The sequence below is a fragment of the Carassius carassius genome, chromosome 44 (genome assembly GCF_963082965.1).
Source record: "Carassius carassius chromosome 44, fCarCar2.1, whole genome shotgun sequence".
NCBI lineage: Eukaryota > Metazoa > Chordata > Actinopteri > Cypriniformes > Cyprinidae > Carassius > Carassius carassius.
This window is the reverse complement of record NC_081798.1, coordinates 22,023,179-22,046,701: the sequence shown is the minus strand read 5'-3', so window position 1 is coordinate 22,046,701 and position 23,523 is coordinate 22,023,179. Positions and strand designations below refer to the sequence as shown.

Sequence of the window (23,523 nt, the reverse complement as noted above, 5' to 3'; positions counted from 1 at the left end):
TGTTATATTAGCCACCCAGCTCTCTGAAAACCAGTATCGGCCACTAAAAAAAAAACACAAAACAAGTAATTGTGTTTAAATTGTTTTTATAAAAAAAAAAAAAAAAAAAAAAAATTGGGACTGTGACTGGAAGAATGATTCCACATTTCTGTTCAGTTGATGACAAACAAAACTGGTGCTCTGATGGTATGACCAAAAAAAAAAAAAAACACAACCCTCAATCAGGAACATACTTCACTATTCATTACAAAAATCAAATGAACATCCTTCCAAAAACAGGAAACCACAGTAGATCAAAAACTTTCATATTCATTACCAAATACAATTCAATGTACAAGAAACAAATCATATCCTCAATGTATTCTTTTGACAGTGATTTCTCAAAAAAAAAAAAACCTGCATGTTTCTTATGTCACATTCAATTTGTATTTTTGAAAATTCCAGAACATTCCGGCCTGCATCTTTGTTTTTCTTTTAAACCACCACCAATACATCTGTTCCCAAATTTCTTAAAGAAAAAACATGACTATGAAACATCCATGGTCTTCTTGATTTTGCCAGCATCATTTTCTATCAAGTCTGAAAAAGAGAACAAAGTACTGATTAAAACCAAATTAGTATTTCCTGGAGGAAATAGCAGTGCTTGCAAGGTAGCAAAAGCTTAGGTTTTAAAGTGCAGTTCTACATAACCTGAAATGGAACATTTTTTACATCAAATCACACTGCAGTTGGTTAAACAGATGCAGGAAAGGCCAATCAGAGAATGCAAATATCCACAACATCATCTGCTGGTTACCTTCTGAATGCTAAAAGTTAATGGAACACTTTCAAATAGGGCTGGACGATTATGGCTAAATTCAAAACCTCGATTAATTGAACATTTTACCTCGATTACGATTAATGAACGATTATTTTGTTTCTGTTTTGTTTTTTTGCCCTCATAGTTCACTGACAAGGTTTGTACTGTAAGCAGGGCCGTAGCTGGGGATAGCAGGGCCCCGGTACAGGTTGTACCAGTCGGCCCCGTTTGTAAGTGTTTAATTTGCATGTTCGTTCTGTTTATTTGTTTGTGCTATTTACACAGTGTTTAAGTTTTTTCAAGTTTGTAAGTGTCCAGGTACAGAAACCGAATAATTAAATGTAAAATAGCACAGTAAAAGTTAAACATACAGTCAAACCAAAATTTATTCAGACACCTTCAACATTTCTCACATTATCAGTTTATTTGCTATAGTTTAGAAAATGGTAATAAAATTTGACAAGAACTCAGAGTTAAACTGTCAGAACAAATTCATCTTGATAATTTCAGATAACTTTGTAATCCATTACATATCTTTCTATCAAACAAAACTTCATACAACAGTCAATTTTTTGTTGGCCAATTACCAAGCAATGATTAATTGTGTTCAGTGTGAAAAGGTTGCATTAGCAATTCCGCAAAGGAGAGCTCAGTTCAGTGTTACTGTCTGTGAGACGTGGCTCTCTCTCCGCGTGCGCACTGAGCACAGCGCGAGTAACCAGCTGCTCAGTTCAGCTTTTCCACGTCTTGTGTTTGAATGCCTTAAAGTCTTTTGAACGGTTACATTTGCAAGTGGCAAGGCTTAATAACACGTGAAAATGATACGCTTTCATGACGACACGCAGCAGCGTTCTGTCAACTGTCCTGAGCGTCTTTTTAGACTGGCCTCAGCCAGACGGTTGAGATCGACTAGTAAAGGGGATATTTTTTCCTATTAAAAAGCGCGATCTGACAATCATAGCTCACTATCAGCAGTTATTTTATCTATGTTCGTAACATTTCTTATAGATTATTGCTCGGTGTAAGAGATAAATAATGATCAGATAAAGATAAATTAGCACAGTACCAGTACGAGTGATTGCGTGTGTGAATTAGTCATACTGTCTCTATATTATTGTGAAGCTGTGGGTTGTAAATAGCCTTCAAAAGTAGAAAAATATGCTATAATAAGTTTTGAGATTCTAAGCTACTTTAGTAATAAATCACAGGACAGCGCTGACAACTAGTTTTTGCGTTCCTCTGTGCGCGCGATCTTCACAGCTACTGTTTATATGAGTGCTCGTGCCACAATGCAGCTGCGTGAACATGGTAGCTCGATATAATAATACACATCCGATCATCTAATCGCTTGAATGTCCAAACCATATAACAAATACAACTGACAAAGTTTAGTGAAGACGCAAGGCTCACCGCTCGCGTGCCATCACTATGTGTTGAACCGGCGTTCACCTCCGTGTTTTGCTTTTATGCCACTGACTGGAGAGCAGAGACATGTGGCTACACAAGCGGTAGTATGTTTTTTAGGGGGAAGTATTGACAGGATTAAAAAACCGAAATAACTGACATGGGAAAATTAAGTCGGTTAGAGGTTCTGAATTTCGGTTTCAATTACTTTTCGATTAATCATCCAGCCCTACTTTCAAACCCTAAACAGAACGTCTGAGAAACAAATACAGTGCTGCACTGAAAGCAAAGTTAGTATAAATTAATGACTATAATTAAAAAAGAAAATAATTTAAAATGAAATACTGTATTAATCATGACCAATCCACTCCAGTATGCAAAATAATTTTAGGAAGGGGAATTTAACCAAGAATAAGTTGCATGCATTGAGCATATAGTTTATTAGCATGCATCATGTATCCAGTGCTTCAGAATGATTAAAAAACACATGCAAATTAGGTACTGGGGTAAACATCACCATTTGCACAGAGCAATTCCTCTTTAGCAGGCCAGTTAGGAGTACTAGGTTAAAAAGGATGAGGAGACTACAACAATCTGCCCTCTAAAAAATATTGTAATTTTGACAGTAAAAAACTGTCACAGATTTTGTCTATTCTTGATCTTGTCATTTCATGTAATTTTGTAGTAAAATATTGTTAAATGGGCAATTTAAATACTGACAAACCACACACTGGCATTCCCAGAATTCACTGTGACGCTTCACATTCAATTGGATTTCATTTAAATCATTGTTTATTGATGTTAGATAAGTATATTGGTTATTTTTGTCTGTATGGTACCATGCACCTACTATTAGGGCTGTGCGATATGGGGAAAATATCTAATTGTGATTTTTTTTTACAGATATTGCGATTGCGATTTGATTTGCGGTTTTTAAATTTGCAAAGTCAAGCTTCAGCTTAATATTGTCAATAATGTGCAGCACAGTACGATTACACAGTATGATTATAATTACCCTGCTGAAAAAATAAAGAAATTCTTAGTTTCCATGAAACCATTACAAAATTAGGAATCCAATAGGAATTACTGTTGATCCACCAATACAATATATTTTATTATATATATATATATACACACACACACACACACACACACAGTACAGTATACAGTACAGACCAAAAGTTTGGAAACATTACTATTTTTTATGTTTTTGAAAGAAGTTTCTTCTGCTCATCAAGCCTGCATTTATTTGATCAAAAATACAGAAAAAAGTAATATTGTGATATATTACAATTTAAAATAATTGTTTTAAAATGTATTATACTTTATAATTTATTTCTGTGATGCAAAGCTGAATTTTTAGGATCATTATCACAAGATCATTTAGAAATCATTCTAATATGATGATTGATTATCAAAGTTGGAAACCGTTCTGCTGCTTAATATTTTTTCAGAACATGTGATACTTTTTTAGGATACTTTGAATCAAAAAAAAAAAAAAAAAGAAGCTATGTTTTTAAAATATACATATTTTGTAATAATATACACTACTGGTCAGTATTTGGGGTCAGCAATTTTTTTTTCTTTCTTTTTTTTAAATAGAATCAATACTTTTATTCAGCAAGGATGTGTTAAATTGATAAAAAGTGATAGTATAGAAAATATATTATTATTAGAATATATATTATTAGACTTTTTTTATTTTGAATAAATGCAGTTATTTTTAACCTTTTATTCATCAAATATATTAGACAGCAGAACTGTTTCCAAAACTCATAATAAATCAGAATATTAGAATGATTTCTAAATGATCATGTGATAGACTGGATGTTACATGTAACACTGAAGGCTGGAGTAATGATGCTGAAAATTCAGCTTTGCATCACAGGAATAAATTATTTTTTTAAAGCATATTCAAATAGAAAACTATTATAAGTTGTAATAATATTTCACAATATTACTGTTTTTTCTGTATTTTTGATCAAATAAATGCAGGCTTGATGAGCAGAAGAAACATCTTTCAAAAACATTAAAAATAGTAATGTTTCCAAACTTTTGGTCTGTACTGAGATATATATATATATATATATATATATGTTTGATGATTTAGAGTGTCATACCTTAACTGCTGTTAGATTTTTCTGCATTATGACTAAATTATTGAATGGATTTCACATTCTCAAAACTTTGCTCTGTGTTACAGACACAATAGTTCATAGGTGTCTATGTGTAATTGTGTGTGTGTGTGTGTGTGCAACTGTGTGTGATTGAATGTGTCAATATCAGACTCTTGATGTTTAATAGTGTCATGCCTTCACTACTGTGCACTTTTTTTCAGTTTTGTGATTTATTTGTAGATTGTGTACACAAATATTCTCTGAATTGTTGTGTTTTTGTCTATTTCCCATTCATTTCCTATGGCCGGTCATATTTGACCGAAGACCTTGAGTGTTACTATTTTTTTACACCCACTTAGACTGTTCGAATCATGCCCTCAATTTTTTTTTGTATTCACACCTCTCACAACTCACAGAAATGACCAAAGACCCCACAAGGTTTAACTCATTTTATAGAATTTCACTGGAGATATTTATTTTTTTATATAAATAACGAACTGTATTTCTTTAGTCAATCATTAAAGTATTACATGTTACACTGTATTTGGGATTTTGAGACAAAGTGGAAAATGTGCTGAATGTTTCATTTCATTCAAGAGAAATTAGCAAGCAGTTAGACTGAATTTACATTCGTTTTAAACGAGAGCCAGGCGCAAACCTGCGTCGAGCCTCATTCATACTGCCAGATGCGCTCGTGGAGATTTGCGGTGAGGTGCGGGCGAGAATATAACCGAGCGTTACGAAACAGGCTGCGTGAGTGTGGCGAGTGCGAGTGTGAATCCCGTGACACGGGAATAGTTGGGAATACTTCTGAATTGGGAATAGTGAACATGCAATAAGGGATGCTCTTGATATGCATTGTGACGCAGCTCTTGTAAAATATTTTTTGTTCATTGTCTGTCTTTTCAAAGCTTAAGTTAACAAATGTTTTTCTTTAGTTTTAATTCGCCTAACTATTCACCTGACCCTGTAGACGCCAAAATCCCACTCCCGCTCGCTCTATTGGTTACTAAGACTGTCACTGAAGGCTGGCAGTTATGCATATACTGGAACAGAGTAATATTGCGTCCACATCGCAGGCTTTTGCGATTAGCAAATCGCAACGTCTCAAATCGCGATTTCGATTCGATTAATCGCACAGCCCTACCTACTATATATTAGAATTTACCTCAGTTGTGGCAAGGCTTCTTGTGATTAACTTTTATTCTTCTTTACCACCTGTTACAAAACGGATTTTAGTAGCAGTGAAGCCTAGCTGCTGTATTTAGGAGTTTTTTATTATTATTTTTTAAACTGGCTGTTCTATAAGTATGTTTGTATTTATATTGCTGGAAATATTAATTGTGCCAGGCAAATAGCGCTGCTATTTGTGAACCAAGTGAACCCCATGATGCCCCTTATTTATATAGAAACACATTTGCACTGAAAATAATAGTTTAGTGAATGCTTGGAATTTAGAGTAGTTGTTCATCTAGTACTTTAATCAGACAACGCCACAACTGAGAAATTCTCACAGTGACCAAAAAAAAGAGAAGAAATTTATCACATAGGGCCTAAAGTGTAGTACAGCAGTCTGTCACTGCACACACAAATGAAGTGAAACAAGCTAACAACAAAAAAAAAGTTGATCACATCACTCGGATCAATAAAAAGCATGACATGAATAATATGGCTCGACAGTTACAAATGGCATTGTTTCAAAAGGAAGTTGTGAGCTTCACTCAACAAACACACCAACATAGCCATGCAGTAGATGTTGTCATGGAAATGTTGATGCCATATTATGGGATGCACAGGTGGCAACAGCAAGCCTTACTTCAGCCTGAGACTGGCCTTTCTTTTTGCAAAACATTCAGCCACTTATCGCAGACTTCTATATTTTGCCAACCTACTACTTTGTTCTGCAGCAATCCTAAAGGAAGGGTAAAGAAAGAGAGGGAATGGAAAAACGCAGAAGGGTTAAAGAAACAAACACTGAGACAAAGTTGTTCACACCAAGAACGATAACTATAAAGTTACAGAGTTATAGATTCCACACCAATGGACAATAACATTTATGCCATCTGCCCCTTTAAATGCACACTTTAAAGTCGCTGAATTTTATTGCTCATCAGCTGAAAAAAAAAAAAAAAAACTGTTCTTAATGAAATTCCTATAACACTGCTCTTTTTAGTTATACCTATGGTGTGGACAGAATAAGAGTGATTATTAAAAATGTTATAGTTATTATAGTGGTGTGAACTTCCCTTAATGCTCCATTCACCTTGGCCTGGCAGCTGTATGATTGGCTGCTAGTACGCATTTCTACTACTAGATGCCCCAATATTATTGGTAGGCTGTGTAGTTGGCTATATCGTTTGAAAATCTGTCAACTAATAACATGGTAGATGGATGAGCTCCAACTTTTTTCATCTGTCGCATCAACTGTCAATCATGCCAACAAACATCAACTCTCACAGATGATTGTAGGTCACTTCACTGTTGACTGCTTTTTGTACAAATGTCCCTTTGGTAAAAAAAAAAAGAGACAGAACTCTAAACAAGTCGAAGTTAAAACCTTGCATAGACATAGCAAATATTCGCCATCTATGCATAATTTTGATTGCGATATAAAATTAAGCAAGATAATCACAGTGGCTTGCATTACCATGACGGTTCAGTTCAGTTCAGTTCGGGTTTAGTTATCCCTTAGGAAATTGGTTTTGCACTGGTGCTGCACATCACAAAAAACACTCACATAGAAAACACTCACATAATAAACACTCATGATTACAGATTATTTAACATTAGAATAGCAGTTGGTATGAATGAGTTCTTAAACCTCCTTGTTCTCCCTCCCATTACTCTATATCTACGTCCTGATGGAAGAATAACAAACTCTTTGTGTAATGGGTGTGTTGGGCAATTGATTATCGCAAAGGCTTTTTTGACAACGTCCTTTAAAAATGTCCTGGGGCAGTATCTGCTGAACTCCAATCACTTTCGAAGCAGTCTTTATCAGTTTGGTTATTCTGTTTCTGTTGGACAGGCTGATACAATCAAACCATACAATGTCACAATAAGAAATTACGGATTCAATAAAGCTCCGATAAAACAGTGTCATTAACACTGAGCATACTTTAAAAGAGTTCATTTTTCTTAAGAAAAAACATACGCTGCTGAACCTTTTTACAAATGGCATCTGTGTTAGCATTAAAATTTAATTTATTATCAATAACTGTACCCAGATAACGATATTCATCCACAAACTCAATATCTCTTCCATTTATTACAGTAGGAGAAACTGAAATGGCAGATTTTCCAAAATCTATGATCATGTCTTTGGTTGGTCTTAAAGACAAGTTTCATGATGCTAACACTGGTTCATTTGCATTTTTTTTTTACAAAATTTTACTACATGCTACTTTTACGTACACTTAACATTGCACCTTTTTCGCCAGCAAAGTTTTTCTGTGAGTAAATGCTGTTTATATCTGAATATGTTAGTGTTAAGGTTATAGCTAATTTGCTCAAAAACAATGGCAACATTTTTGCATTTAGAGGTTACATGCAATCAAAATTTATAGTCTCTCTCAACTGCCTCAACATATAAATAATTTTGATGACATCATTCTGCATTTCATCTTCTCATCAGATTGAGATTTTCCTGTACAATCAAATACTCTTTAGAATCTGAAGCATCCCGTCCCTTACACAATAAAAAAGGTGCTACAAATGCATAGTGTAGTGAATAAAAGGGACAGTGCACTTAATAAGGTAAAGTGAATTTGAGTGAATTAGGTGATCAAAGCTTTTCAGACACTCGCTGTTGGACAGTATTTTCTCTACTTCCTGTTGGCCTTCTGTAGCTAATCGTAGCTCCATGTAGTGGTTTTTATTTTTTTTTCTCTAGAATCTTTATCTTACTATCACTCTGTTTTTTTAAAGTGATAAAATATAACTTAATTCACACCATATTTCTGATATTATCGATCAATTTTATCAGATTATTTTTGATCGTTCACTTTTATTTTATATCCATGAGTGCAGTACACCTGCAAAGCGTTAGCACTCGTTAGCTTGTCATTAGCGTTTTCATTCGAACCTATCGCTGTTTTCTTTTCTCCTCTCCTCTCTCTCGCTCCAGTTTTTCACAAGTTCATCAAACAACCGCAGTAAGAATATTTCATCAAGCACGGTGAGTAATGGCTTCTCCTGCTATTGTTATTTGCACCTCTTGCCACATGTACAGTTTATCTATCTCTGTCGCAGATGAGGGATTCACATGTGATAAATGCAATGAAATAGGCTGACAGAGAAGATTTCAGAATTAGAGACACGCATCCAAACTTTAATTGAGGACTGTAAGAATGTTAGGGCTCTAGATACGGCTTTGGATGCGTCTAGCTCAGGGATTCCTGTACATTGTTCGGTTCTGGAAACAGAGCCCCTGCATCAGGGCAACTGGGTGACGGTGAGGCAGCGTAGTCGTGGGTCAAAACACCGCTCTTCTGTTCGGATCAAAACATTAAACAGGTTCTCCCCACTCAGTGATGCACCCACTGAGAAACCTGATGAAAGTGCTCTAGTTATTGGTGATTCTATTGTACGGAACGTGAATATAGAGACACCAGCCACCATAGTCAAATGTTTACCGGGAGCCAGAACGCCTGACATCTTGGCAAATTTAAAAGTGCTGGCTAATGCTAAACGTAAATACAGTAAGATTGTTATTTTTGCCGGCGCTAATGATGTTAGACTTCGCCAGTCGGAGATCACTAAAAATAACATTAAAGAGTTGTGTGAACTTGCAAGCACGATGTCAGACACTGTAATATGCTCTGGTCCCCTCCCTGCTTACTGTGGTGACGAGATGCATAGCAGATTGTCATCACTCAATGGCTGGATGTCCAAGTGGTGCCCACAGAATAACATAGGTTTCATAGACAATTGGACGAGCTTTTGGGGCAGACCTGACCTTTTGAAAAGAGATGGTCTTCATCCCTCCTGGGGTGGCGCCACTCTTCTCTCTAGAAATATGGCAAATAGTCTTAGTGTTTATACTTGACTAACTGGGGCCCAGGTCAGGAAGCAGACAGACTGGCTAAACCGACCGTCTGCTAGCTGCCTCACGTCACAGAAGTCAGCTAATCTAGTTTAAATCTAGATTAAAGACCCATCTCTTTAACCTGGTTTACACATAACATACTAATATGCTTTTAATATCCAAATCCGTTAAAGGATTTTTAGGCTGCATTAATTAGGTAAACCGGAACCGGGAACACTTCCCATAACACCCTATGTACTTGCTACATCATTAGAAGAATGGCATCTACGCTAATATTTGTCTGTTTCGCTCTTATTCCGAGGTCGGCGAAGCCACCAGATCCAGTCTGTATCCAGATCAGAGGGTCACTGCAGTCACCCGGATCCAGTACGTATCCAGACCAGATGGTGGATCAGCACCTAGAAAGGACCTCTACTGCCCTGAAAGACAGCGGAGACCAGGACAACTAGAGCCCCAGATACAGATCCCCTGTAAAGACCTTGTCTCAGAGGAGCACCAGGACAAGACCACAGGAAACAGATGATTCTTCTGCACAATCTGACTTTGCTGCAGCCTGGAATTGAACTACTGGTTTCGTCTGGTCAGAGGAGAACTGGCCCCCAACTGAGCCTGGTTTCTCCCAAGGTTTTTTTCTCCATTCTGTCACCGAAGGAGTTTCGGTTCCTTGCCGCTGTCGCCTCTGGCTTGCTTAGTTGGGCTCACTTCATCTACAGCGATATCGTTGACGTTGCATTAATAAATGCACAGACACTATTTAACTGAACAGAGATGACATCACTGAATTCAATGATGAACTGCCTTTAACTATCATTTTGCATTATTGACACACTGTTTTCCTAATGAATGTTGTTCAGTTGCTTTGACGCAATGTATTTTGTTTAAAGCGCTATATAAATAAAGGTGACTTGACTTGAATGATTTGGACGGTCTTAACATGCTTTCCATTCTGGTGCTTGGAAAGGACAACAGAGGCAATATCAGTTTAAAACTGTTACTGTACCTTTTCACAGCTTTTTGTGCTAGCATTCGGTTCCCAGCTAGGAATGTGAGGCTGCCTATGATAGCCAGATACTTCAGAGTCTGGAACATGTTCAAGTGAGTCCAGTACACATACATTAGACCCAACATAGCTGCAAGAGAAGAGTAAAAAAAAAAAAACTTATTTTTTTTTTTCTCAGTTCTCTCTCAAAAGCATGTCACATTAAAGAAGTTAAACTGGATGCAGGTATGTTTAAAAGAGCAGCGAAAAGTGAAAAAACAAGGCAAACATTATAATTGTGCAATTACTTTGCTCAATTCCATACATGGATCAATTGAGAGAAGCAGAAAAAGGAGTTAAGTTTAGAGGTGCACGATATATATTGATGGTTATCTAATCAGCAGTAAATTTCCATCAGGTGTGTGATTTCACAGAGCAGCTGTTTCTACACGGAGCCCTTGTTAACGGAAAAGCTGCGCAAATCCAAGCCGATAATGAACATGGATTTGCGCAGATTGTCAGTTAACAACGGCTCAGTGTAGAAACAGCTGCTCTATGTGAAATCACACACACAATGGTATTTACTGCTGATTAGATAACCGGCTTTACTGACGAGATGCGCATTAATCATCGTCCAAAATATATATATATGGTGCACCCCTAGTTAAGTTAAATATTCCATCAAACAAGTATTTAAAATATTTTCTATTCAATTGTATGTTGATTTGAAAGTTCAGTGTGCAAAACTGGTTATGATAAACTTAAAACTATTCAATGAATTAGTTATTTAATTAATTCATAGCCCATTTCATTTGGAGGACTTTCTTTTGGTACTGTGATGGATCTTGACTTCATTTTCAATGTAAAACAAGTAAAAAAAAAACTGGTGCTGAGAACTGTGTAAAAAAAAAGCAGTCTTACCTGCATGGCCTAGGTGGAAGAGAATAGTGCTGGGTGACAGTGTGAAGTTTGAGATATTGGCTCCAAGTTTAAACCACTGTACAGGCAAGAGGGAGAAACAAGCATGGCAGAGTGAATGACAATGATAGATCAAATATATATATATATATTTTACTAAAGCAACAGAAATCACAAGCTTAGTTTACACGGTTTCATTTATTTCCATGTCAGTTTTTACATGCACCCATATTAATGGGTCAGAAGGCCATTACCAGTATGAGCAGGAGCAGAAAAGGAGAGAGGACCAAGGCAGTAAATGCATTGGATACAACTGTGGGTGGCTTCTTCTCCGGCTCTCTGAAAAGATGCTGTAGAAACATTTTTTTTTAATGGAACAAAAACTAAATTAATTAAAAGAATACAGAAATAAGGTAACAGATAGGACTGGGCATATTTTGATATTGAAATTTTTAGCCTTTCGATATACATCTTGATATAAGGAACCATCAATTCAACAGTACAACAGTTATTAAAAATACCAATACATAAAATGCAATAACTGCACTGTTCTAGTTTCTTAAATTGTGTAATTACTAATCTAAAATATTTACATGGATCCTATAGTTTCTCTTAATTTGGCATATGCCCCATTTCTTTAAGTAGCATTTAAGGTTACAAATTAAACCTGATGACCCACGCTATCCACAAAGATATAGTACTGTTCCGAATAGCATCTTATGTTTCAGTGGAAGGAGGAAAATCTGTCCTTTTATACAAAGTCCACAGAGTCAATATCACAAACTTGCTTGTTTGACTTGTGAAAAACTGCAGAATTGGAAATATTTTTAAAAATAATTTCATGCATGGTTTCATTTATTTAATCCTAAAATGTTGATTTGTTTAGATAAGATCGAATCCCAGATTTATATATAGAAATTAATATTAAGTTTTTATTAATAATAATAATTAGATTATTATCATAATCATGTTCTCAGCCCAGAAATTTGGCATTTTTCTCAGAATATCTTGTCATCCTTGAGTATCAATAGAGCTTACCTGGATTTCTGGTTTGGGTACATACAAAGTTTTAGCCTGAATTGTTCCAGGTGCCTCTTCATCTAAGAACTTCAGCACAACATCAGCCTTTGAGAAAAATTAAGTCTAAATTTAGACTAAACAATGACAACTCAACATTTCCAAACATGCCAGAAAAAACAACACCACAGCACTTGTAAAAGTCTATTGCTAGATCCCAGAGTTCTCAAATTAAAATAACTGCCTTACCACGTTCCACAAAATGGGGTTCTCCAGCGTAGCATCTCCCACCATCAGGTAAAGAGCATAGGTGCCAGAGATGGAGTCAAACTCTGTCTTTCTCTCAGTTGTGTCAAGCTCAAACTTATACAAATTCTTACTATCAGGTTCAGCCACAAACACGACCTCCTGACCTGTCTTCTGGTTGTGTAACCTCACAAAGGTCTGAAAGCAATGACTTTAATCAGTTCACTTAAATGTTTTTGAACAGTGCATTTAAATAGGATTGCCAACTTTGCTTGCTTGGAGTGAGATTTTGATGACATGAGCTTAATCACACATCCCTATCCAAGGTTTTGAAGGAGACATCGGATGCCCATTTTCTACAACTTGGTATGAATCTTTAGGGTCTTCATGAAATATCTGACACATACATTGGTTAGAATTTCTCAATGGTTGTGTAAAACATTACCCTTTTTACCTTGTAATAGAATAGCTCTGTTCACAGCAACATGTTTCGTGTCTCTTTAAATGATAATGAGCTACTGCTCACCCCACCCATCTCTTATTTTTTCTCTTCCAAGAGCAAATGGATTTTACTCCTTGTATGGTGCTTGTGTCTGAACACTGCTAAGACACATTTATATGCAAACACCATGTAAAAGTGAATTTTGCATCCGATGTCCTCTTCGAAGATAAAAACCTCACAAAAAGGCTTCTCACGAATGAAAACATAAGACTATACAATGAGGGCAGAATTTATTCACTTGTCATGCTTTCTGCATAAAAGAAAACCATTTTGGGTGGAATAATCACCTGGTGAGGGGTGAGTTCCACTCCTGTGGTCTCATCAACTAACTGGAATGTCATGGCAAAGTTTTGATGGCTGTCTGCCATAAAAGATGCTTTGGCTTTAGTTGGATATTCCACTCTGAAAAACAGAGTTCAACGCATACACTGGCTTAATTATACAATAAAGAGAAAATTAATCAAACAGAGCTTGATAGAAGCTGGTGGTTCTAGATGTTACCTGGTGGTTTTGGGGCCAATACTCTGGTCCTTGTCCACGACAGACAAATCCATGTTGTTGATGGCAACTCGGGTAGAGACCTTTACTTTGAGCTGAGAAAGTAAATCAAACAAGTTTTGATCTAAGGCACGACAGATACAATAAGATAAACAGATACAAACTAAACTTTGATTTTCCTAGCACATTTCAAAGATTCAGTAAAGTACCTCAACATGGTTGGCAACAAATCTGCTGTCACCAGCAATGGCAACAGAGAACTGATAGTAGCCACTCGCTGGTTGACTGGCCATGAAATTCAGCTCAAAAACCCCACTGTGAAACAAAGGACAGTCTTTTAAACAAAGGAAATATTACCAAATGAAATCATTACTGTGTGTTTCAGGCATATTACGTTACTTATCCAGAGTTTGCACTGAAGCACTATGCACATTAGATAGAGGGATAGTTTAAATTAGTGCTGTCAAATTATTAATCGCATCCAAAATAAACGTTTTTGTTTACATACTATATGTATTTGTACACACAAATACACACATATTTAGAAAATATTTACATGTATATACATTTATATTTTTTATTATATATAAATATATAAACAGCTTATATTTCTTAAACATATACATGCATGTGTTCGTAGTTATATATACACATAATAAAGTCATATTACGTAAACATTAGATATATTTTTTGGATAGGATTAATCGTTTGAAAGCACTAGTTTAATGTATTATAGATAAATTTGAAGCCAAGACATACATCATTGGCATGCAAGAATAAATTATTCCTGGTCATGCATGCACATTTGAAATGTCATTAAACCTATTTAATGTTCTTTATGTGTGGATTCATATCAAATTCATTTTGATAAAAAAGTCGCACCTGACTATAAGTCGCAGGACCAGCCAAACTATGAAAAAAGTGTGACTTATAGTCCGGAAAATACATTATATGGTATTAAGACTTTTTTCTGCAGTTTAAAAATTTGAATGGCATTAATTATTATTTGAAAGTTGTCATCTACGATGCTCTCACATACTCTCTGAGGGTGAAGGGTGCCTGGCTTAGGATGGCAGATTTTGAGGACACAGCACTGGCCGACTCCACCAGCACACTTGCTGAACTGAGGGGCTGGCAAAGGACATCAGTCACCTGAAGCTGCAGTAACAAACACAGACATTATATTTTTTGAGAGACCTGAAATAATCTGTAGAGTACACACTCAAAATTAAGGCCTACCCGGAGGAATGGATGGCTGTGGGATACGGCAGAAGGGCCCTGGGCACTGACAATGACAGGTACATGGAAGCGATTGTTGGAAAGCGATGCAGCCGCACTAGCCACACTGAATGCCTCTGAGAGAGAGTCCCAAGACTTCTTACTGAAGATGGAGTTCACTAGCTGGATTACCTGATCCTGTGATGGACAAGTGGAGGAGCCATTTACCTTCAGACTGTACTTCAAATACTTACAGAATGTATTTTGTTGCACATGGTTATCCATTTATTCTGAGGGGGCTAAACTATGAACCTCTTTCAGGGGGGGCTCCATGTCCACATGATCGGACAGGGAATATGCAGCAGAAACAAACAATGCTGTGGCCTCCAGCCCTTCCTCAAACTGAAGATACACTCCACCCAGATCATCTAAACGGGCAGCGAGATCCTACAATGAAGAAGAATATACAAATCACATAAGAATACCAAAAAAATTAAAACAAATAAAAAGCAGGTTTCTGGTACACTGAGCAAATGAGACAAATCAGAAAAGTTTGAAAGCAGCTTTGTATTCAGTCGATTGTTAACAAGAACACTGCTTAAAGAATTGTTATAAAAGCACTAGGGCTGGGCGATATACAAAAAAAAATGATATCTCGATATTGTCAAATTTTTTACGATATTCGATATATATCTCGATATGTTTGCATTTAAATAATAAAAAATAAAACATGATTTTCTTTTGCCCATTAAAAAAAAAAAAAAACATTTAGATTAAACAGCTAATTTAAGCAGTTAAAAAATCTAGACCAAGAGATCACTTACTGCTTTTTTATTAATGAATACATGTAGGTCTATATGTAACTGAAGCAGTGCAAATTAAGTAACAGTTACAGAAAGTGCATTCTGTCAACTTTTTAGTGCATGCAATTCACAATTTAAACTATGCAACTGGGATAAGTATTTTATTTTAATTTTTAACAAGTTTTTAAGCTAAAAACACAAGTCTGTCAACTGTCTGTGGTTTTAAGAGAAGCTCTGTGGCATGAAACTATGTTCCTACTGACACTAAAAACCCTCTTAGATGGGGAGCTAGTTGCTGAAGCACATAGCTATTTCTTATATATAAATATATATAAATGAATACCAAAGACTTTTGCATTCTCTCTGTCTATATTATGGAAACTGGTAAACATATCAGTGAAATTCCCCAATAGTAATTCCAAATGGCCATAGCCTATGTTTCTCTATTCAAACATCAGCGGTCGAGTAAGTGCATTTATTTTGCGATCACAAATGCAAACAATACAGTTGAGATCTCATGACAGAACACAGACCGGCTGAACCATGATGTCTGTGGGCTGAACGACGCTTTCATTAGATCGCTCAATTCCAGCTTGTTAGTGTTTTCAGATTATCATCGGCGGCTCTTCCGCAATGAGGAGTGAGCACGTGCGCATGGTTGCCAGATTGCTTAAAATAAGCAAACACCGGGAAGAAAATGTATCCTTGTAACAGTGGAGCTCTGATTGGGAGATTTAAACTCTTGTTATCTGGCAACCGCTATCATTAAAGCTCTCGTAGTAGAGGGGCGTAGAGCAGTCAGCAGTTACAGGTTCCTTTTTTGGACATTCGGCGCGTTCTTTTGGGAAAGTATGCTTGAATTTGAAATATTCGATATTCCCGATATATTCAAATTGTACATCGTCGTCAAAATTATTCCGATAGTATCGCTAATATTCGATATATCGCCCAGCCCTAAAAAGCACATTACTTAAATTTTTTTTTAACTAGTATGAAACATGATCCTAGACATGTTGTGTGAGCTTTAACCATTAGTAACAATCAAAACATGAACTGTTAAATTCATTCATTACCCTAAAATGGCCTACACAATTCAAAATGTTATGCACTGTAAATAAAGGCATTTAAACACTTAAGTACTTGAAAACAATGATCATTCTGTATGTTGTAAATTTCATTCTGTATGTTGTAAATTTTTGGGCACCTCTATTTTAGCATGTGAGCTTTGGTGCAAATGCAAGTTGTCATTTTAAGTTTATGTTGTATATATCGGATTACTTCTATATAACACGCATTTGGTTGAGTTAAATAATCAGCTGCGCTACCAAAATGCTTAATTTGCCGTTAAAATGCCGTTCATGCACTCTTCAGCCTCAGCACAGCTCATACAGCAACATCATACTCCTAGGGCTGTCACTTTTTTATTCGATATACGAATATGCATTCGAACATGACGTGAAATATCCGTAATCGAACTATAAATAAAATATCCAGTTTTAAAAATGTAGCGCATTTTTTACAGTCTATGATTAGACCGTTTGTTTTTTATTTTATTCGTTGCCATCTTATCCAGTAGAGGGCACTATAGACGTATTGTCGCGTAGGCCCATGACCAAATCAAGCGAATAATAGCTAGTAGCCAGGCACGTCTGTGCGCTCCGAACGCGTGTTCTCCAACGCGGGGAACATTGTAAATAAAAAGAGAGCCGCACTTAATCCAGATCAAGTAGATTGACTTGTGTTTCTTGCAAACAATATTAAGAAATGTTATCACGTTATTGTTTGTGCCTGTTCTGAATCGTATTTTTTCTTTTTTTATTTAGCCTAATGTTGGGGGATATGCATATAAATTGATATTCTAAGTTGATAACCTGCTGTTTCAAACATTAAGTAAAAAAAATAATAATCCAGATATTCCTGTTTATGACTCACTGGTAATACATTTGTGATTGAATCTCCATTAGGCTATGGTGTTTTTTATTTTATTTTTAATGCACTAGGGTCACGTAGATATTCGAATATATTCAAATACATTGCATGATATTCGATATCCGTTCTAATTAGATTTTTCTCAAAAGTGACAGCCCTAACTGCTTCAAGATGTTCTTTTTTAAACATTGATGATGATAATAATAATCTGGTTATTTTTCTCATTATATTTTCTTCAACACTGTTTTAATTTGAAATGATTTCTTGTTATTGGAAGAAAAAAACTGCAGGGACGAATCAGTTGATAAGGCAGAAAATGCAGTTGTGCAATTAAATGCAAGATGTTCAACAAGCTCTTACAGAATATGTATATTACATTTTAATTAGCACACTACTGTATTTTTTAATACTGATTTTTATTGTGTTTTTGCACGGTGTTGTTTCCGCGTGATCCTACAGGAGGAAAGCACTCACAATGGGAATTCTGACTAGCATCCAACTCAAAATTCATTTTTTGAAGACATGAGTTGTAATAATGTTTATGTTGAGTATTTATTTTATTAATTTCATATAGGATGCATTTGGATGATGTAATTAACAACCGAGTAATGTGCTTCAGTTTTCAGTTGTTTATTCACTTGTCCAAATGGTAATGCCCACCATTATTTGACTATGATTGGATTATTTCAAACTATCATATTTCTTATTCAAATTTATTGATGATGCATTACTAATAAAAACTAGCAGTGTAATTTCTCCCCATCATCAACAGTACATTTTATTAAAATGGTTTAATTGTTATTTTTACCACACTTGCACAGCACAGCCCTGCCCCCTCTAGGTAATTGATTATATTTTTTACTTAAAAAGAAAGAAAAAAAATCCCTAAACTGTTATTTTATAATTTCTATAGTCTAGGCTTTAGGATTAAAGTTGATTGTTCTGTGGCTAATAAGCCTGAGGTGACGCACTAATCACTCACCTCAATCTCCTCCAGGATATCCCCAAGTTCAGCTTGCTGCGAGAGACGAGACGCAGTCTGCAGTGCCAAAATGATTCTGTCAGGAGAAGAGAAAATCAGAGTTAGGTCTCAAAATTAAACTAATAAAAAGAGACCACAAAGCAAGCCACAAGTTAAAACAAAACATTTTAACATCAGGACATGTACTTACGCCAAGACATTATCCTCTTTGGAGATGCGAGCTTTCAGGGCACTGACCACCTCCTGTGAGGCCAGAGGTAACCCAAGAGCGCTGAGAGCACTCACAGACTGATGGATCTGAGAGGCAGTGGAGTCCTCACTGACAGTGGCCAAAAGCAAGTCACGCGTGTCATTCGACACAGGAATCTGTCAGGAACAAAATAGATAATACAATTTGTGGATTTGCAAGTTAGAATTACTGTGTGCAATGTGACCTATTATTTGAAAGTGACTGGCCATTTAGGCTGCCCAGCTAAACATCAACTTTGCCAATGAGACCAGTTTAAACTAGCCAAGTCCACCAAACCATGTTTAAACAGTTTTTTTAACAATCGGTGCATCTCTATCAGACCTGACTGACATGCAACCAGTGATCAATGCAAAAAGGAAAGTGAAGAAGTATTTTACCTCACATCCAGACAAAGCCTGGCTGGCTTCTGCTGCATAAAAGAGTGACTCCACGCTAGAGGGATCCAGGTTTGAGTTGATAAACCTGCATGTCTCCTGATGTAGACAGATAAGACCAAATTAGACACACTGGTAAAGACTAATATATATATATTTTTTTTAAAGAGGTTTTTTTTTTCTTACATCTGCATCCGCAGCAAAGATTCCCAACTTGCCAAGTCCAACAACAGAGTAATAGGCAGACTTGAGGTCAGTGAAGGGTTGGCTCAATACAGCCTGAAGTCTGGCCACATCAGTGGTGGTCAGATGATGGGTTGGGGTCAGGGCCTGGGTCTCAAGAACCAGGGACAGGACCAACAGGCTAAACAAACCTTCAAATGGGTACATGCACAAAGAATGCAGTTCATATAATGACATGCATGTATCTCAAGGTAACTGCACTTAAAGGAAGCATTTGACTCCTGGAAAAACATTATATGCATTTTGAGGATGTGGTAAGAGCTGGTTTTAAACAAATTGGAAATACTGAAGATTGGATGTTCTGAAGCTTTATTTATTTATATATTTATTATCATTGTATAGACTTACAAAGAGCAATTTCCAGCCGATTAAATATTTTACAGCTGAGCTTAACTTAATTTTATTTTTTAATTCACCACAGAAATGTCCAGGTCTTTTCCACCAGGCCTATTATCACAATGGATATACAACATAATACAAATTCTCAGCTGTAATCTTGAAGTGTCTTTATTAAGCCTTTTATAACTTCACAACAGAAGTGTGGGGGGGGGGGGCTTTAGGTCCTAAACATAAATAGGATTAGATATAAACACCAGAATTGACATGAAAATGCACCATAAATGTTCACCTGACACTGGATAAATACTACGCACAATACTACTAAAACATCTAATATCATAGTAACTAATATCAGAATAAATGAAGGTAACGTTACTGATTGACTAACTGCAAGAACAACTGCTCGGACAAAATGTGACTAACTGCATTCACAAAGTGTGCCTAAACATGTCAGCGAAACATCGCTGCTCACTCTTACACTGATTGAATGAACATAAATCTTTAACAAAAGCATAAAATCATGCAGAAATATTACTTACAGAGATGAGCCATTTTCGCCTAATGCACCGTCACCAAAAGCTCAGAGGACTTCCGGGTCATACGGATTAAATTTATTTCACCAATGTAGGGGGACATATATGTTAATTTGATCTAATAAAAGATATTAAACCTTAAAAATGAATAGCCCGATGATATATATTATATAGAAAATTGAAATCATGCATTTGATAAATGAAACATTCGTAAATATGTAAAATGTATGAAATGTACATTACAATGAGGGACAGATGACCCCTACAAACCTCATGTGGTGTGAGCCAAGTCGTGTCAAAATGAATGAAACATGGGAAAAACGGTAACACGTGGACTTCCAAAAAAAAAAAAATCAAAATAGTGTATATTAAGATTAAAACCTCTCATAAATGATCACGTACAGAGTACAATCTGTTTGTATGAGAAATAAAAATGCTCTTGCGCGGTAAAACACGGAAGGTGTGTGTTGTGCTTTGTGTCTGTTTGTGATTGGCCGCTTCAAGTCCTCGTTTCTCATTTCAACCAATCACATACAGGATAACCCCACATGAAAAGTGACATTTGTAATTACCTTTACTGTTTATGGTAATTAGTCATTGAGGATTTTGATCTAATCTTTTCATTTTGTTCACCAACGAGATTTGTTCACTGTACCTTTTCATAATTATGTTTCATAATTATGGTTTGAGGTGGCGACAAATCCATTGTTTTTTTTTTGTTTTTTGTTTTTTTTACAGTCTTTTGGCCACAGCTGAAAAATACATGAATGAATTAGCATTAAACCACGATTACAATTCATTGGCATTAAAATGTTTAATTACTATAGATTTATTTTTATTAATTTATTTTTTTAATCTAATACTTGTATTCCACAAGGATGAATTAAATATATTACAAAAATTACTAAAGATTTATATTTCAAATAAATGCTGCTCTTCAAACCTTTTGTTCATCCGTGAATCCTTAAAGCAGACACTGTATCACAGAAACATTCCTTTCAGGAATCAGCATATTAGAATGATTTCTGATGGATCAAGACTGGAATAGTCGAGCTTGGAAGGAAGGAAGGAAGGAAGGAAGGAAGGAAGGAAGGAAGGAAGGAAGATAGACAGACAGACAGATAGACAGTTAGATAGATTCAACTTTATTGTCATTGATCAGGGTACAAGTACTGTAGGCTACAGAGCCAATGGAATTTAGTCTTGTTAGCAGAATTTAACAAGAAGTGCAAATAAGGTATAGAAATATATATAAAATGTGTGTATATGGGGTGTAACGGTACACAAACTTGACGGTAAATACAGTACATTAAGCGGTTACACTTTCTATGAAGCCTGTATTTATAATACACTATAAGGGTATTCTTATATGGAAGCATATGGGTAGCAATATTCAATTTGGAATGTAATATGCAAAATGACAAGAAATGATTGGATATGTATAACATTTTCAAGCTAAAACTGTGGCAAAATTATCATTCAAATGCTATTTTTCTTAATTGCATTAACACTAAAAGTCAGGACACTTACGTGAACAAGGCGGGGCTTGCAGAAGGTCAAGAGACTCTATAGAGCATCACAGTCCCGCCCACAGCCGGTGCTGGAAGTAAAAATTCAATACAATTTCTGCATTGACAGTTGGGGTATAAGCCATAAAAACGTAACCATACATGGTAGATTTAAAAGCAGCTACGGCTGTACTAAGCGATAGTATATGCTCATATAAACGCCAAAGGTTCATGGGGCACTAACCTTGTTTTGAGATAAATGCCTTTTATTCACGATGTCTTGGATAAGTACTTCTTTACCCACAATCATGAACAATCCCACAGTGATGCATCTGATTGGTGGAACTCATGTAACCGTCTGGTTAAACCCCGCGAAGGTCCGTGAAGACTGAAGATCATTAATAAAAAAATAAAATAAAATAAAAACCTGTGTTGCGTTTTTGCACGGTAGACTTATCAGTGCAACCATGATCTCCTAGGCTGCCATGATGGCTTTTTTCAAGGAGGAAAACAAAAGTGTTCAAAGGGGTGAAAACCACGAATTATGTGCCCAGCTACATCTGATTCAAATATTATGCTAATTAACAGTGAGTGGTGGTTTCAGACATTACAGTGCCGCACTCCCACTGACTCTTATTCTGTCTGAAAGAATGAAAAGACCGAGCTGAAGGTGGAGCAATTCGACCAATCAGATCAAAGCAGCGTTTCAGCTCCGCCCACAAGTGCAAATGAAATATTGAAGCCATAAACCGAAATGATCAAAACGTACACGGACCCACTGTCTTGTCCATGTTCTCTCACTTGAATCCTCTTCTTGAGTCTTGAGTCTCTTGACCTTCTACAAGCACCGCCTTGTTCACGCCATGATTGACATGGCGGGAGGGGGCGGACACGCATTTTCAATGTGCACAATGAATTTTGTTACATTCATTGCGGGACATTGAATGAAATTCAATTGTAACTGTCTTGACTTTGAGTTTTAATGCAATTAATAAAAATAGCATTTGAATGATAATTTTGCCACAGTTTTAGCTTGAAAATGTTATACATATCTAATCATTTCTGTAATACATTTTCATTTTAATTTTGCAACTTATAAAGCGTTAAAATTAGTATTCATTTTACATATTAAAACTAGTGTGTGAAATGGCAAATGAAAATTATGTAATTTAATTTTCAGTTTCATTTTGCACCAAACGTTGCACAAATGAATTGGAAAATGTAAATGTAAATACAGAAATGCATTGCCATTTTACATATTGCATTGTCATTTTGCATATTACATCCCAAATTGAATATATTGCTACCCATATGCTTCCATATTTCTTAAGGCATTATAATGAATGCATAATGCATTATTTAAAAAAAAAACGTATAATATGTTGTATCATCTCATGAATATTCATAAGAACAGTCTTAATATATTATAATATTTACTTATTTGTGGTTATAGCTTTTAAGAGTATGATTATTTATAACATAATGAACATGTTGCATCCACTTTTACAATGGATTATACTGTATTTCTCATAGTTATAATGTGTTATAAGTCTCATATCTTGGCATTTTTCGTATGTTACTTTACTTAAAGTGGTCAAAGAAAGTAGTAATAATAATAATAATACAATTTCTCTTAAATAGCCATAACATCAGATCAGATGAATGTGTAATGACACATTTGCTTTTAACTATATCTATCAGTTTGATTATTTTGATGGTACCCTTTAGACAGCTGCACTTTTTATCACGGTTTGGCTGGTCCTGCGACTTATAGTCAGGTGCGACTTATTTATCAAAATTAATTTGACATTAACCAA

The 23,523-nt window shown here is 35.8% G+C and overlaps 1 protein-coding gene across 2 annotated transcripts; it reads right to left on the bottom strand.

The window, feature by feature from the left end:
- Positions 1 to 244: 244 nt before the first annotated feature.
- On the bottom strand, positions 245 to 20,305 carry LOC132126268 (dolichyl-diphosphooligosaccharide--protein glycosyltransferase subunit 2-like). 2 transcript variants are annotated; one of them, XM_059537412.1, is made up of 18 exons: positions 20,205 to 20,305; positions 19,270 to 19,457; positions 19,087 to 19,182; positions 18,650 to 18,825; positions 18,460 to 18,535; positions 15,058 to 15,192; positions 14,767 to 14,943; positions 14,567 to 14,685; positions 13,737 to 13,842; positions 13,531 to 13,622; positions 13,317 to 13,431; positions 12,531 to 12,725; positions 12,303 to 12,389; positions 11,519 to 11,614; positions 11,268 to 11,343; positions 10,368 to 10,497; positions 6,137 to 6,232; positions 245 to 579 (listed from the first exon to the last, which is right to left on the bottom strand). In XM_059537412.1, the coding sequence occupies exons 1-17, from the start codon at positions 20,215 to 20,217 to the stop codon at positions 6,181 to 6,183; spliced, it is 1,929 nt and encodes a 642-aa protein (XP_059393395.1). In that variant the 5' UTR covers positions 20,218 to 20,305; the 3' UTR covers positions 245 to 579; positions 6,137 to 6,180. The 2 variants fall into 2 exon arrangements, with proteins under 2 accessions (XP_059393395.1, XP_059393396.1); XM_059537413.1 differs by lacking the exon at positions 6,137 to 6,232.
- Between the last annotated feature and the right edge of the window lie 3,218 nt (positions 20,306 to 23,523).